At 44.6% G+C, this 16,960-nt stretch overlaps 1 protein-coding gene across 3 annotated transcripts in view; it reads left to right on the forward strand.

Annotated features, from left to right (window-relative positions):
* TSPAN5 (tetraspanin 5) overlaps positions 1-10,109 on the forward strand; it is a 181,165-nt gene extending 171,056 nt beyond the window's left edge. For all 3 annotated transcript variants that reach the window (XM_003898992.4, XM_009207222.4, XM_009207220.4), the window contains 4 exons: positions 2,184-2,309; positions 4,512-4,559; positions 4,667-4,783; positions 7,908-10,109. In XM_003898992.4, coding sequence (XP_003899041.1) covers positions 2,184-2,309; positions 4,512-4,559; positions 4,667-4,783; positions 7,908-7,973 — 357 coding nt within the window. In that variant the 3' untranslated portion in view covers positions 7,974-10,109. The remainder of the gene's footprint in view (positions 1-2,183; positions 2,310-4,511; positions 4,560-4,666; positions 4,784-7,907) is intronic.
* The last annotated feature ends 6,851 nt before the right edge of the window (positions 10,110-16,960 follow it).

Here is a 16,960-nt window from a genome sequence, read left to right on the forward strand (position 1 = left end):
CTGTCCTTTCCTATTTGCATTTGAGGAACATTGTTTTACTCCAGGTTTAAAGTTTTATTTGGTTATTAAATATGGATTCTTTCTTATCCCTTGCCCCCTTTTTTGGTAATCCTTGATATTTCACAGCTCATGATAATCTACTTATCAACAGAATAATCTGCCACAGAGTTCCTAAAATGTGCCTATCCAAATATTATTATCGCACATGCAGTTAAAAGCAAAAGCTTAGAAACTCCTAAGTCCTAGTAGCTTCTAACAAGTGAAGAATGTGCGCGGTGGAATCCCGGCCACTCCTTCTGGTCCCTGAGCATTGGAGTCCAAGCCACTCCCTCTGGTCTCTGAGCATGCCTGTGAAATGGCTCCTTCAGTGCCAGCAAAGCAGCAGATGTCCTGTTTCACTCAGAATGCAAGGGACCAAAAGACACAGGTCTAGTGCCAAAATCTGATAAGCGACCCTGGGCTCACAGGACCTTGACCTATTTCCTGAATAGTAAAATGGAAATAATACTAGTTACTCTCTGACTCACAGGGATATTATGACACTCATGAGACATACATGTTTTTATATTCGGCTTAGGGTGGTAGGGTTCTACAAACTTGCAGGTCTTTATATACCTGCCCTGAAAAGCCGGGTAGGCTGAGCTTGGACTTGGACAGCAGTGTCTGTGGCATTTATGTATGTGGCAGGGCCGGAGGGCAAGCAGAGGCCCAGTGAATGGTAGCCTTCTTGGGGTTGGACAGTTTTCTGCCTGTGATGAAGGGAGGCAGCAGCCATGTCGACATGCGTCATGAGGGAGGCCAACCCCTTCCTTAGGCACTCAGGACTGAGCTGGGTTATGTGGTTTTGTTCAGTGGCAGCAACATTTCGTCCTGGAGTAAGCTGTACCTTAAGTGGGAAATTAAGCCCTGATTCATGTCCTCAGCTGACTTCACTATTTTATTAGGTCCTAATGGGTGCGGGCTCCCTAATAATCCTTTTCCAGGCATTATTCCTGACTGGATTGCATGACACATTGATGGAGCTTTGTGGGCACACCTTGAAATGCACAACCCAAGCCCTGGAGGGACCATGTTGTCTTGGAACGCTGTGTGCTTTATATGGAAATACTACAGTTTCATGTGACTTTCTTTTTGCATCATGGAATGTAATGTTTAGAAGTAGCTATTGGCCCAGAAGGTCTTCAAATGGTTGAGGGTTGATATTTATTTAACTCAGAGAAGTAGAGAAAGTGCATCCCAGGGAAGTGAGGAAGGGGCTTCTGTATGCTACCATTCACTGGGCTTCTGCTTGCCCTCTGGTACTGCCTTATACATAAATGCCACAGACGCCGCTGTCCAAGTCCAAGCTCAGCCTACCCGACTTTTCAGTGCAGGTATATAAAGACCTGCAAGTTTGTAGAACCCTACCACTCAGGCCCCATTTAAGAACCACTGAATTTAACTGCTTGTTTTATGATATTTTAATTGGAAGACTGACTTTTTAAAGTTGAAAGTGTAAAACACATGCTCTTGTTTTTAAAAAAATTCAGAGTAGAAACAAATATGATGAAAAGTTAACCTCTAAAATTTTTGGTGGTAATGGATACATCAACTATATATCCATTGATTGTGGTGATGGTTTTGTGACGTATACAGACGTCAAAATTTATCTAATTGTATATTTTAAAATGTGCAATTTATTGTATGTCAGTTATACCTCCATAAAACAAAACAGATCTTTAAAAAACTATTAGAATGTGGACATCAAAACTTTGAAAAAGTAAGCCTATAGGTAGCCCACCCATAACCCCAGTTGCCTCCTTCAGTCACTACCACTGTTGTTCGTGTCTTATTTACCCTTCTAGAATGTTCTTGTTTCTCCTTCTAGAATGACGTGCCCAAGCCAAGCAGATCTTGTTCTAACTCAGCCCTGCTGTATAGCTGCTCTGCCCTTCTTCCACCTAACACCACGGGTCTCATCAGTTGTCTAAATCATGTGCCAACACATCCCTACAAACCTTCAGCCTTAATTAATTTGGAAGCTTTTATATGGGCCATTTAGGTTCCATTTGGCTTAAAAGTAAAGTTTGGGACAGAAAAAAAGGTCAGAGCTGGCAGAAGCTGGGTGTCGTTTGGCGGGTGTGAGTGTAGGCACCTGCTTGCCTCAAAGTTGGGATGTTCTAATTCTTTCCTGTTTGCTCTAGTGGCAGTGCTGTGGGGCTTTTGGAGCTGATGATTGGAACCTAAATATTTACTTCAATTGCACAGATTCCAATGCAAGTCGAGAGCGATGTGGCGTTCCATTCTCCTGCTGCACTAAAGATCCCGCAGTAAGTGAATGCCAGCGAACTATTGGCCTTCTCTGTACATCATGCTGAGAGTGTGCATGGGATGAGCAGAGTGATTTTTTTGTTGAAACCTCTTCTTACCTGGTTACTCCTATTTGTAGCTCCTGTAGGGGGTATAGTGCTCAAATCTTCCTAGTAGGAGTAATAATTGCTGGCATTAATTTAGCAGTGTGCGCTGGTTTCTATTCTAAGCCTTTATGTGCGTTGGCTCATTTAAGTTGGGCACATTCCTACTGGCAGATACCACCAATACCCTCCCTTTTCAGGGGGAAGAAGTCAAGGCACATGAGGTGTAAGTGACTTTCCCAAGCTTGCACTGCTAGCAGGCAATGGAGTGGAATATGAGACCCAGGCAACCTGCCTGTGTCATCTGTTAGCCTTTCTTTATGAGAGGGGCAGGCTCATATGAGAACTCTCTGCATTGGTTTGGGGTTAGTAACCCTTTTCTTTTTGGCTTAGTTCTAGGGAAACTATTAGAAGTAGGAGGAGAGTTCGAGACAAGATAGGGCTGGACTGCTGTGTGGGAAGACCACAGCTGCCTGGACTCCTGAATGCCATCATGACTACAGTCATGCAGTTTGCATTTTATTATAAAAAATAAAATACAAAATCTATAAATCTCTCACTTTTGCCACAGGTTTAATTATATTTTGGGTCAAATCGTGCCTGGTATATAGAATGACTTAAAATGCAATTCTTAAGCCAGGCGTAGTAGTTCACACCTGGAATCCCAGCCCTTTGGGAGGCTGAGGTGGGAGGATCCCTTGAGCCCAGGAGTTAAAGACCAGCCTGAGCAGCATAGTGAGACCCCATCTCTACACAGAAATTTAAAAATTAGCCATGTGTAGTGGCACACACCCGTGGTCCCATCTACTCTGGAGGCTGAAACGAGAGGATCACTTGAACCCAGGAGTTTGAGGCTGCAGTGAGCCATGATCATGCCACTGCACTCCATCCTGGTGACACAGTGAGACCACATTTCTTTAAAAAAAAAAAAAAAGTAACTATGTAGTGTTAGAATGACAAGCATGAGAGGTTACTCCGTGCATCTGTATGTGCTCCTAACTGCAGAGCCCTTCTGGGACTCCTCAATGGTTCTCTGGCCCTGCGGTCTCCAAGGCTCGCCCTTACTCCCCAGAAGCAGAGGCAAGTGGGTGCTGATGAGCTCAGTGGGGTTGCTCCTCCTTATGATGGAGGCTGTGGAGCTCTTAAAAGGAGCTGTGGTCTTGGAGTGGAAAAGCAGAACTTCCCTGCAGGCTGCCCCCGCGGGACCACCTCGGCTGTTTCTCTTGGTCTGAAAGAGGAGACAAAGTCACTAAGGACTGTGCTGCCCCGCCAGCTGCCCTTTCCCGCCAGCTCAAACCTCCTCTCCCTTCTGAGGAGAGCCACATGGAGGCAGAGTGCCCGCTCAGAGCTTGAGGGGCTCATCCCGGTGGCCTCGCACTGGCCAGCGGGTGCCGCACAGCGCGTTTCCTGTCGCCAGTCCCTGTCCCATGTGAACATCCCCTTGGGAGAATTCTGTGTTCTCAGAGGCATTAATGCTTCCCCTTTCACCTACAGATCCTCTGGGTAGAGCTAGTTCATTCCTTGCGCTCTAAGCTAATAAAATCTGCTCCCCACCCTGCAGAGGAGGAAAATGAACTAACCCGAAAAAGTGGAAACATGTTTCTGATCAGACCCTGTGAGATGTGAAGTCCATGTGATTATGTAATCAGGGCATTGTTTTGTTTTTTCAATTATTAAAAGCTCATTGAAAAACCATTTAGGTAACGTAGAAGTATACAGATTAAAAGCAGCAGTCCATCCAAAAGAGCATACATGAAGATTTATGGTGCCCTTTTAGTTACGTTTTTTATCTGTGTCTCCAGTTCCCTAAATCTTCTTGAGGTTGGCACCACTTTGAAACTTGAGCCTCCTGTCTGATAGACTTGCTGTCTTTTCTGATATTCCCCAAGCCTTAGTTTTCCTTATTTGTAAAATAGGGCATATTTTAATACCTACTTCTTAAGACTGTTGCAATAATGACATGGGGTCATGTATACAAAGTGTTTAGCACAGTGCTGCAGTCTTTGTGCTCAGATGCATATTTTATTACTAATGCGTAACAGGAGTCTTCTGCTCATTTCTAGGTGGCCTTTCTGTCTAATGAGTAAATTTCACTTTTCTCTTTCCTTTCTTCACCAGGAAGATGTCATCAACACTCAGTGTGGCTATGATGCCAGGCAAAAACCAGTAAGTGGAATCTCATCTTGTTGCTTAGCACAAAGGGTGTTGGAGGAGCTTTGGCCTGTGCCTGGTGCTCTATCTGTGACAGTGTGCTCTCCTCTTCCCTTGTGAAGGAAGTTGACCAGCAGATTGTAATCTACACGAAAGGCTGTGTGCCCCAGTTTGAGAAGTGGTTGCAGGACAATTTAACCATCGTTGCTGGTATTTTCATAGGCATTGCATTGCTGCAGGTAAGATAAGGGTCCTTTATGGATATCACAGGGAAATAATGCCCTGGGAGAGCCCTTGCCAGGATCGGAGCTTTGCTTAAAAACCTTGGTTGTCATAGTTTTTAAGACACATTGGAGGGCTGAGGAACAGACCTAAATGATTTGGTGGGCATTGTGTTTTTATTTATTTATGAATGAGACGGAGTCTAACTCTGTTGCCCAGGCTGGAGTGCAGTGGCATGATCTCGGCTCACTGCAAGCTCCACCCCCGGGTTCACGCCATTCTCCTGCCTCAGCCTCCAGAGTAGCTGGGACTACAGGCGCCTGCCACCACACCCGGCTAATTTTTTGTATTTTTAGTAGAGACGGGGTTTCACCATGTTAGCCAGGATGGTCTCAATCTCCTGAGCTTGTGATCTGCCCGCCTCGGTCTCCCAAAGTGCTGGGATTACAGGCATGAGCCACCGTGCCCGGCCTGGTTTGTGTTTTATTAAAGCTCTGAGTTTAGATGCTACTATCATGAAATGCTTTAGGAAAGCTTGTCTTTTTCTAAGATGGAGACATTAATTAGATCAGTAGTTGCCTGCAGGCATTCCATCATTTACATGGGTTCAATAATACTGCATTGTGGCAACTGAGTCAAACATGCATAATTAGAAGTAGATCTCAGTGGTGATGTGAAGGTTTTGGGGAGTTTCACAGAGATGTCATAACCCTTTCTCTCCCTGAACCACCTTGCCAAAGTGCTAGTGAAGGAAGGGAGCACCAACTTTTCCTCCTGGCCAGTCTCAAGAGCTGGACTCTTCATGTTGTTGGTGTGATCCTTTCCTAAGAGCACATAGTTGAAACGAATTAAAGAAGACCTAAGTAAATATAAAGATATCCTGTGTTCACAATTGCAACACTTCATATTATTAAGGTAACAACACTCCTCAAGTTGATCTACAGATTCAGTGTAATCCCTATCAAAATTGTAACCACTTTTTAGCAAAAATGGACAAGCTGATCCTAAAATTCCTGTGGAAAAGCAAGGGACCCATAATAGCCAAAACAAATTTGCAAAAGTAAAACAAAGTTGGAGAATTCGCACTACTCAATTAAAAACTTAGTACAAAGCTATACAGTAATCAACATAGTGTGTACTTGAGTAAGATTAGCCATATAGATAAGTGGAATAAAATTCAAAAATCAAGAAATAAAACCAGGCCAGGTGTGGTAGCTCATGGATGTAATCCCGCACTTCAAGAGACCAAGGCAGGAGGATGACTTGAGCCCAGGAGTTCAAGACCAGCCTGAGCAACATAGCAAGACCTTGTCTCTACAAAAAGTAAAAATAAAAAAATGAGCCCAATGTGGTGGCACATGCCTGTGGTCCCAGCTACTTGGGGGGCTGAGAAGGGAGGACCACTTGAGCCTGGGAGGTTGCCGTGAGCTGAGATTACACCATTGCACCTTAGCCTGGGTGACAGAGCAAGATCCTGTCTCAAAAATAAAAAATAAAAAAGAAGGAGAAATAAGCTCATACATGTATGGTCAGGTTGAATTTTGACAAGGGAACCAAAACCATTCAATAGGGAAGGAGCAGTCATTTCAACAAATGGTACTGGGAAAACTGGATATGCAAAATTATGAATTTAGACTCCTAACTCACGCCATATGTAAAAATTAACTCAAAGCAAAGACCTAAATATAAGAGCTAACACTATAGAACTCCAGAGGAAAACGTAGGCATAAATATTTGTGACTTTGGATTAAGCAGTGTCTTCTTAGATATGACATCAAAAGCTTAAGCAGCGACACAAATGTAAATAAATGGAACTTCAAAATTAAAAACTCTGCTGAAAATGATACCATCAAGAACGTGAAAAGATAACTCCTAGTGTCTATAAAATATAAATAACTTTTCAAACTCAACAATAAAAAAGGCCGGGCGCAGTGGCTCACGCCTGTAATCCCAGCACTTTGGGAGGCTGAGGCGAGCGGATCATGAGGTCAGGAGATCGAGACCATCCTGGCTAACATGGTGAAACCCCGTCTCTACTAAAAATGCAAAAAAATTAGCTGGGCGTGGTGGCAGGCACCTGTAGTCCCAGCTACTCGGGAGGCTGAAGTAGGAGAATTGCGTGAACCCGGGAGGCAGAGCTTGCTGTGAGCTGAGATCGTGCCACTGCACTCCAGCAGCCTGGGGGACAGAGGGAGACTCCATCTAAAAAAAAAAAAAAAAGATTTAAATGGCTAATAAGCACATGAAAAGATGCCCATGTCAGTAGTCATTAAGGAAATGCAATTCAAAGCCACATACTTCATACTCTTTGAAGTGGTTAGAATGAAAAAGACGGACAATAACAAAGTATTGGCAAGGATGTGGAGGAAAGGAAACCCTCATGTGTTGCTGATGGAAATGAAAATGTTGCAACCTCTTTGGGAAACAATTTAGCAGTTTCTCAAAAGTTAAATATAGAGATACCATATGAGTCAGCAATTCTACTCCTAGGAGTGTACCCAAAAGATTTGAGAACATATTTGCCCAAAAACTTGTATGCTCGTGTTCATAGCAGAATTATTCATAATTGCCAAAATGTGAGAGCAATGCAAATACCCATCAACTGAGGAGTAAACAAAATGTGGCATATCCATGTCGTGGAATATCATTCAGCCATCCAAAGGAATAAATTAATAGTACATGTGTATGAACCTTGAAAATATTTTGCTACATGAAAAAGACAGTCACAAAAGCCCCATATTATATGATTCCCTTGATATGAAATGTCCCAAAGAGGCAAATCCATGGAGGCAGGAAGTGGAATAGTGGTTGCCAGGTCTGTAGGGACGGTGGGATGGGAATGGGAAGTGGAATAGTGGTTGCCAGGTCTGTAGGGATGGTGGGATGGGAATGACTGCTCACAGGTACTGGGTTTCTTTTCGGGGTCATGAAATGTTCTGTGATTAGATAGTGGTGATAGTTGCATAGCTTTGTGAATGTAGTAAGAGCCACTGAATTATACACATTGCAGGGATGCTCTTTACCACATATGAATTACATCTTAAATTTCCAAAATCAACAATTTTTAAAAAATGGGACACAGTGGCCAGGAGTAAAAGTTACAAGTGTCACTGTTTGACTCACATTTTCTTCCTTTCTCAGATTTTTGGGATATGCCTGGCCCAGAATTTGGTTAGTGATATCGAAGCTGTCAGGGCGAGCTGGTAGAGCCCCTGCAGCTGCTGCTGCAAGACACTGGACAGACCCAGCTTTTGGGACCCTCCCACGTGCCGAACTCATCTTCAAGCTGCACGGACCTCATCACAGATGCAGCCCACAGTCTCGCCTAATGGAGCTGCCATTCGTGGGGTAACACTGGGAAATGCTGCTCACTGACAGAATTAAAAAACAAAAATAACCAGTATGAAAGTCGTTGCGCCGTGAATCTCTACTGTAGCCATGAATTTATGGACAGTTGGATGCTTACCAAAAAAGAAAAAAAGGGAGGGTGGGGGACCCAGATGTACTTGAATGTGCGGAAAATGCAGTCTTGTCCTCATCTTCTGTAACTGGAGGGCTGGGAAGGCAGCTTTGCTCTTCGCCACACCTTGGGCGGACCACCTTCTGTTCCATGGTCTGAAGGAGTGCATCTCCTCAAAGACTCAGCCCGTCACCTGGGAGGGCAGTGGTTTGTCGGCATCCCTCCATGTACGTTTTAGGAAACACGTGCCACTCTGATCTGAAGAAGAAAACAACTCGTCTTGGGTTCAGATTTTGTGATGGTATTCAAGTCACTCGGGCGAGCGCACTTGGTCTATCCTGGAAAGTCTCCTTATAACAGAAGTTGTGTATTTCATGTGCACCGAGCAAGGGCATCGGAAGACTTCACGAGGCTGTATTCTAGCAGGACTGCTCTTTTTTCTAAGTAGGCCTGAGCTTTATCAGTGAAATTCAAGGAGAAAATGAGGTTAATGAAGGAAGTATCAGTTAAATACCCCCTTCTTCTCACCCTGCCAAAATTAGCAGTTGAATTTTTGGAAACTCTGGAATACTCTGGGTCATTTTGTTTTGTATGTTTGTTGTTTTTCGTCTTCCAAAGGTGAAAGCTATGATATGGTTCCACTTAAATTTTAGTGTTTTCTTACTCAGCTCAAGCATTAATTTTTGATAAAATCTTAACCTGCATGACCTGTGAATCTGAATCTATCATCTCCCTTTCCTGCCGGCTTTTCTACAAACATTGAAATATGTTATTTGGTCAACACTTATTTCCTAGGTTCACAGCCTTGGGAGGTTGTGGCATGTCCTCCCAGCCTGGCTGGGAAGAGACCAGCTGTACCATCCAAATACTTCCCTGGTCTCAGTGATCTCTTCCAGAGTCGATCTGAGTGGCCTCTTCTGCACCCTCCCCTTCTTTCTCTTTGAATGGAATTAAACCCGATTTTGAAACAACATTGACCCAGTCAAAAGCTCCTAATGATTTCTTTTTCTTCCTCTTTAGTTTGCTTTTATTAAAAAAAGAAAATAGTGCATGGCCATAGCTCCTTCAGTTCTCTTATTGCAGACTAACCATCAGGATGGTATCAAAGCACAAATACTTTGGAGGGGAATGCGTTGAACTGGGGCAAGTACTGTGTAACACAAAGTGGAAAACCACTTCCTGGTGCTGCCGCTCCTGCCCCCACTTTAGGTGGGAGGAACGAGTTTTGCCCTCTAGATTTTAACCCAGCTGGTGTCCACCGGATGTTGCCCTCCGGGGGAGCAGATATCAGTCTGTGGAACGCTGGGAAAACCACAGGCACATTTTTCGGTGCGGACAGAATTGCCAGCACATAACTGGGCAGCCAGCTAGCATACTTTGTGGAAATGAAGCGAGGTTTTCCATTTCAGCCCCATGGTGCGTGGTGGTGGCTGATGAATATGTCAGTCTGCTCAGAGAAAGGACAGAAAGGAAATTCTTTTCAAAACTGTGTTCACAGTTTGGGTGTGTGTATGGCTCTGCATGTGTGTGTTTTTGTCTCTGTATAGGTAGAGGTGTTCACGTCTTACTCCGACCGTAAGGTTGTCTGACTTCATCTCTGCCCCCACCACAGTTGCCATTTTGTAATGTCCTTCCAACATGGAGAAGACACGAGCTCTCCAGTTGGCATCGTTTGTCTTTTTTGTTGATTGCCTCATTCTCCATTGAACTCCATCTGGCCAGTTGATTCAGAATCAGGCAAGATCCCTGCCCTTTGGCACATTCACTGAAAGGCCAAACAGCAAGTCCGAGTGAGTTTTAAATATTAATTAATCACCCTTTATTTTTTACACTTGAGAGTGATTGTAATAAAGGCTGTCATTAATAAACTTGGTTCTACCTTACATGGAGTTGTGTCTTTCTTCATTTACTTCTTTCTTGAAATTGTGAAATTTTCGAATCCAGTGGTTCTCAAACTTTAGCAGGTGTCAGAATCACTGGGAGGACTTGTTAAAACACATGAGTGCATTTGCTCCATGCCCATAATTTGTAACTTAGTAGGTCTGGGGTGGGGCTGGAGAATTTGTATTCTGGTAAGATCGTAGGTGATGCTGTTTGCGGCTCGTTTGGGAACTACATTTTGAGAAGCATTGTTCTGATCCGGTTTTCTAGGAGGGGAAACAGAAAGGTAAGATTTTGTAGTTGGGAAGGGAAAGGTTCCTTTGTACTTACAAATGCTGACTGACAAGACACAGCGATGAGAGCCCTGTATGTAGGAAATCTCTGCCCATGAGGTCATCTGCTGGTTACAATCACTTGGGGACCGTGTGAAATACAGATTCCCCCAACCTCACCCCTAGCAGTTCTGGAGTGGGAGACAGGGTATATATGTTTTAAAAGCTCCCTTGAAAATTTAATGCCTGGTGGGATTTATGACTTATGGGCTTAGATAAATGTTGATAATATTCACAACCTTTTTTATAAGAAAATAATTTCTCACAGTCCCTTGGAGCTGGAATCTTAAAAACCCATTAGAGGAATGTCAGCTTAAATGTCTTTCATTGTGAATTATCACTGCAGAAGAAGACTTCTGTCGTTAGAACTGATTAAAGACTTTTTTCAAAGATCAAATGAAAACAAATGTTAAGGTTCATATAGCACACTTAGATCCTGACAGCATAGTGTCAGACTTGTTCAAGAAATATTTTGCCTCATTTCTCATCTATTTGAAACAACAATGTTATTTTGATTTTAAGGAAATTTATCAGTGATGATTGGAGATGGCCAATCCCTGCTTCTTGAGTTTTCTTATTGTCTACATTGGCCCGCTTTGCTTGTTGCAAACTATAAGCTAACAAAGGAGAAAAAACGACAGCTCAGAAGTAAAAGGATGCTTTGTCTATAAAACTCAAAAACTTGGAGGAAGCTTCTTCAGTGTGTAGAAGGTAGACTTTAGGGGAAGCTTATTAAATTTCCCTATTTCTGTTGTTGGACTGGTTACCACTAACATCATTTCTTCTATAATTTAAAAATATACAGTTTTTAAATGTGAACTCAGAAATTAAACAGAATTTTGCATCATGAAGTACTTAAGTGCATTTCCTTTGTTCTTCCTCTTCCTTCTCCCAGGGAATAATAAACCCGGACTTTTCTTTCAGCCTTCCTCCTGCCACAGGTCCCAGTTGTCCTTTCCTCAAGGGGATCCTTAAAGTGTCTCTTGGGAGGTTTCTTATGCAAAGTGATCATTCATTTCCCTGTGTTTGTGTGGGCAGGAATGGAGTGATTTTGCAGTTTCGTCTGTTTCCGGCTGACTTGGACAGGCGCCCTGGGAAGCCTGTGGGCTGAACAATGAGGAGCTGGAGCCCAGTGACCTGGCAGGCCACCCCAGCTCTCCTTGTCATTTATTCCACGAAGCCCTCCTTCTCTAGGGAAATCCTGTTTAGACCTCCAATGAAGAACTGGGAAGCCCTCCATAAACACTGGCCAGCAGGGTTTCATGGCCAGCGCGCTCTCCCGTGAGGCCATGGGGCTGCTTCTAGGTGCTGCCCGCTTCTGGAGTGAGAAGCCTAGTCTTTGAGTGAGGAGGAAAACACAGCGTTTGCCAGAAAAATACATTAACATTGGCTTTATCATGATGACACAATAAAATCCATAGAAAAATCTACACATGATAACAGACAAGGCAGTCAGATGGGGGTGGGGGGTGTGTGGCAGCAGGGCAGAGAAGCCAAACTGTGAACTTGGAGCAGAGCTATCCTTAGACTTTTTGTTTGGAGGGGTTTGCCACACAGAGTTTATAATATTACAGTTTTAGGCCAGACAAGGTGGCTCACACCTGTAATCCCAGCACCTTGGGAGGCCAGAGCAGGAGGATTGCTTGAGGACAGGAGTTCAAGACTAGCCTGGGCAACATAGCAAGACCCCATGTCTAAAAAAAAAAATTTTTTTTTTTTTTTAATTAGCTGGACCTGGCGTCATGCACCTGCACTCCCAGCTACTCTGGGGGCTGGGGCAGGAGGACAGCTTGAACCCAGGAGTGATGTATGATAGCACCACTGTACTCCATCCTGGGTGGCAGAGCAAGACCCCGTCTCTAACTTAATAAAAATAAAACTACAGTTTTTAGGACTTCTTGAGGGATTAAGTACAGCTTGTTGTGGAGTTTTCATGCTGAGTGGTTCTCTTGTAAACTTGCCACTAGCGAGAGGACGCTGATTTAGCCCCTTCCTGTTATCCATTAGCCGAGGCTAAACCTCTGGGGACCCGCACTGGCCATTGTGATTTATTTCTCCGCTTCTAGGAACTCCCAAGTAAAGTAAATCTAAGGGAAGAGCAGGCGAGTTCACGGGCTTTCACTGTAAATATGCCCCGAAAGGAAAGCAGTAGCAGGCTTCCCACGCTCTTGCCCCTCACCGAACACATTCTCAGTGCGGGAAAGCTACTTTTCAGATGTGGAGCGGACCGTCAGGTGCAGTGTCAGCTCTTGCATTTGCAGAGCAACTCGTTTGAACGGGAACGTTTTAATGGCCTGCCCTCTAGTGTCGAATGCGTAAAACCACTCCGGACTGGAGTTGGAATAGTTCAGGGATAAAAACACTATGTTCAGAGGCGCTTGTGCTTTGGAGAAACTTGAAGGTACACAGCTTATGTTGCCTGCTTAGGGCGAGTAGGTGTTTTATTTCCTTTACACGCTCCTGAAAAATGGCAAGGCTTGTTTTGGAAAGATAAGAGAACAGGACGTTTTGCTCCCATCACCATCCATCCTGCTTGGGATCTTGCTGCTGGGAGTTGATCAGGCAGGATGGAGCTGGGCCCTGCCCTCCCACCAGTTTCCAAATGTGGTTTCTAGATGATGATGGTGACTGTCTAAAGCTGCTCATCTTCCAGGCGAGGCATTGTCCTAACGGAGCCCTCACTGGGGCTGGGAGGGCAATGCTCTGCACCCTCCCTCCCAGGGAACACCACCCTCCATCGGAACTTCACAGGTTTTTGTGACAAAAGGCCCCAGGACCCTGGTTTGCACTTCAGTTCCTCTTCAACATAAGCAACTCTCCAGAAACAAGGAATAGAACATCTTGATATTTCTTCTAGAACCACCAGTGTGTTACTTCTACACACTGTACTTAGAAGTACACACACACATGCATACATACCACCGGTGTGAATCACCTGGATTTTGCTTTGGTCTTGTCAGAAGCATTTGAACCACAACAACTCCATTGTGAATAGGACCTGGGTAACATGAGGCTGAAACCTACTGGGCTATGTTCCCAGATGGCTAGGCATTCTAAGTCACAGGATGAGATAGAAAGTTGGCACATGACACGGGTCATAAAGACCTTGCTGATAAGACAGGTTGCAGTAAAGAAGCCTACCAAAACCAAGATGGCAATGAGAGTGACCTCTGGTCGTCCTCACTGCTACACTCCCACCAGTGCCATGACAGTTTACAAATGCCATGGCAATATCAGGAAGTTACCCTACATGGTCTAAAAAGGGGAGACATGACTAATCCACCCCTCATCTAGCACATCATCAAAAAATAACCATAAAAATGGGCAATTAGCAACCCTCAGGACTCCTCTGTCTATGGAGTAGCCATTCTTTTATTCCTTTATTTTCTGAATAAATTTGCTTTCACTTTATAGACTCACCCTGAGAATGGCTTGAGCCTAGGAGTTTGAGACCAGCCTGGACAACATAGTGAGACCCTGTCCCTACAAAAAAAAAAAATTCTGATTGGTGGACATGGTGACATGAGCCTATAATTCCAGCTATGTGGGAGGCTGAGATGGGAAGATTGCTTGAGCCTAGGAGATGGGAGGCTGCAGTGGGCCATGATTGCACTGCTGCATTCCAGCCCGAGCAACAGAGCAAGATCCTGACTCAAACAAACAAAAACCATAAAAAAGAAATCAGCCGGGTGCGGTGGCTCACGCTTGTAATCCCAGCACTTTGGGAGGCTGAGGCGGGCGGATCATGAGGTCAGGAGATTGAGACCATTCTGGCTAACACAGTGAAACCTCGTCTCTACTAAAAATACAAAAAATTAGCCGAGTGTGGTGGCGGGCACCTGTAGTCCCAGCTACTTGGGAGGCTGAGGCAGGAGAATGGTGTGAACCCAGGAGGCAGAGCTTGCAGTGAGCCGAGATCACACCACTGCACTCCAGCCTGGATGACAGAGTGAGACTCCATCTCAAAAAAACAAACAAACAAAAAATCGACATTTTGTGGGACATTTTAAACATAAAGAATGCTTTATTATGATTAACTCATGGTCTGTATTCTGTATTTATTTGAAGTAAATTATCTTAAATTCAACTTGTTAGAGTGATTCAAGTTTTATAAAGAAAATAGCCTATTTCCACACTTGTGCTGTCTTTAGTCTTGTTACTTTGCGACTGAATCAGCCCACTAGTTCTCTGACTGCCTGCTGCAGGCTGGGTACTAGGGGTGAATATATCATCTATCCCTTGAAATAACAGGTCACATTTATTGACTAGAAGTGTTCCAGGCACTGTGTTATAAGCATGCTGCATAAGTTCCTAAGGAAATGTCAACTGATGGAGGGGAAAACCCCACACGTGGAAAATCCACTTCAAGAACTAAACTGACATTCCTCAAAATGGTGCCTGGTTGAGCTACGGGAAGAACACAGGGGTTAATGGAAGATGGTCTCGAGAAGGAGGAGAGGTGTGATCTGGGCCCCTGGGGAGGGTGGAGGGAGCCATAATAAAGCCTATGCCCCTGGGGAGGTTGGAGAGGGCCCAGAACCTCCAGACGAAAGAGTGGGGAAAAGCTCAGGTAAGCAGTAAGAAGGTCCAGTATAGAGAGTCTTGGAATTGTGGCCCAGTCCTTGGCATATGCCAGGCACTCGAAGGCTTGCTGAATGACAGCAGTGGTAATTGAGGCGATTAGTAACTACCTCATCTACAGTGAAGGTGTGTTAGTCTGTCCTCACGCTGCTAACAAAGACATACCCAAGACTGGGTAATTTATAAAGGAAAGAGGTTTAATGGACTCACAGTTCCACATGGCTGAGGAGACCTCACCATCATGGCAGAAGGTGAGTGAGGAGCAAAGTCACATCTTACATAGCAGCAGGCAAGAGAACTTTTGCAGGGGAACTCCCATTTATAAAACCATCAGATCTCATGAGACTAATTCGTTACCAGAACAGTATGGGAGAAACCACCGCCACGGTTCAATGATCTCCACCTGGCCCTGCCCTTGACCTATGGGGATTATTACAATTCAAGGTAAGATTTGGATGGGGACACAGCCAAACCATATCAGAAGGTGACGTGAAAAGTAGAATTTCTTGTAAAACTGGACAATGTAGGTACAAGCTCTGTGCTGTCAGGGTTGAAACCTAATCCCCACCGTGATAGCATTAACAGGTGGGGCCTTTAGGAGGTGGTTAGATCATGACTGCAGGGCCCTCATTAACGGAGTTAGTGCCCTTATAAAAGAGGCCTGTGGGAACTCGTTTGCCCTCGTCCACCATGTGAGGACACAGCGAGAAGGAGGCGGTCTGCGACCCGGAAGGGTTGTCCGTGGACTCCAGTTGTGCTGACACCCTGATCTTAGACTTCCTAGCCTCCAGAACTGTGAGCAAATTTCAACTGTTTATGAACTACCCAGTTTACGGTATTTTGTTATAGTACCCTGAGCAAATTAAAACACCAGCTGTTTTCTCCGTCTAGTTCTGCTGTTCCTGTGAAATTCTAGGCCCTGGGAGCTGGCAGGGAGGTCACTACATGTTGCAGTGGGAGGACGTTGTATTAAAGTAGGTAGAGACTGGGGTAACAATCTTGTTCTTTTTAAGATTCAAGCCAGGCCCCTGCATTAGCGCAGCACTTTCTCAGCCCTAGATGCACATTAGAATCGCCTGAGAGCATTAGAAAAGACAAAAAACGGCTAGGCGTGGTGGCTCATGCCTGTAATCCCAGCACTTTAGGAGGCCAAGGTGGGCGGATCACTTGAGGTCAGGAGTTGGAGACCAGCCTGGCCAACGTGGTGAAACCCCGTCTCTATTAAAAAAAGAAACAAAAAATTAGCTGGGTGTGGTGGCACAGACCTCTAGTCCCAGCTACTAGGGAGACTGAGGCAGGAGAATCGCTTGAACCTGGGAGGCAGTGTTTGAAGTGAGCTGAGATCTTGCCACTGCACTCCAGCCTGGGTGACAGCGAGACCCCGTTTCCAAAAAAAAAAAAAAAAAAAAGAAAAGACAAAAAACATGTGCTCTCTTCCACACTGTTTCCAAAACTCCCAGGTCATTCTAACGTGCCTCCATGGTTTCTCAGGTTCTGTTGTGCACACAAATCATCTGGGTCTTAATGCAGGTCCTGATTCTGTAGTGTTGAGTGAGGCTGAAGAATCCACGGTTCTAGCATGCTCCCAGGTGACACTGATGCTGTGGTCTGCAGACCACACTTTAAGAAGTAGGCCCTGTTTACAGCTGTGCAAAACTAATACCTTGTATGATATTTTTTAGTGATACCTTTCCTAAAGCTACTAAGCTGAAATTTTCGGGTCTGGGAAGGAAAATACAGGTGATTGTAAATAGGCATTAAGTATATGTTTGTTAAATGCATTTTATTTTGATTATAAAAAAATCTTGGCCAGGCACAGTGGCTCACACCTGTAATCCCAGTACTTTGGGAGGCTGAGGTGAGAGGATCACTTGAGCCCAGAAGTTGGATACCAGCTGTATTAGTTAGGGTTCTTTAGAGGGACGGGACTAATGGGATAT

This window comes from Papio anubis, chromosome 3 (genome assembly GCF_008728515.1).
Source record: "Papio anubis isolate 15944 chromosome 3, Panubis1.0, whole genome shotgun sequence".
Taxonomy (NCBI): Eukaryota; Metazoa; Chordata; class Mammalia; order Primates; family Cercopithecidae; genus Papio; species Papio anubis.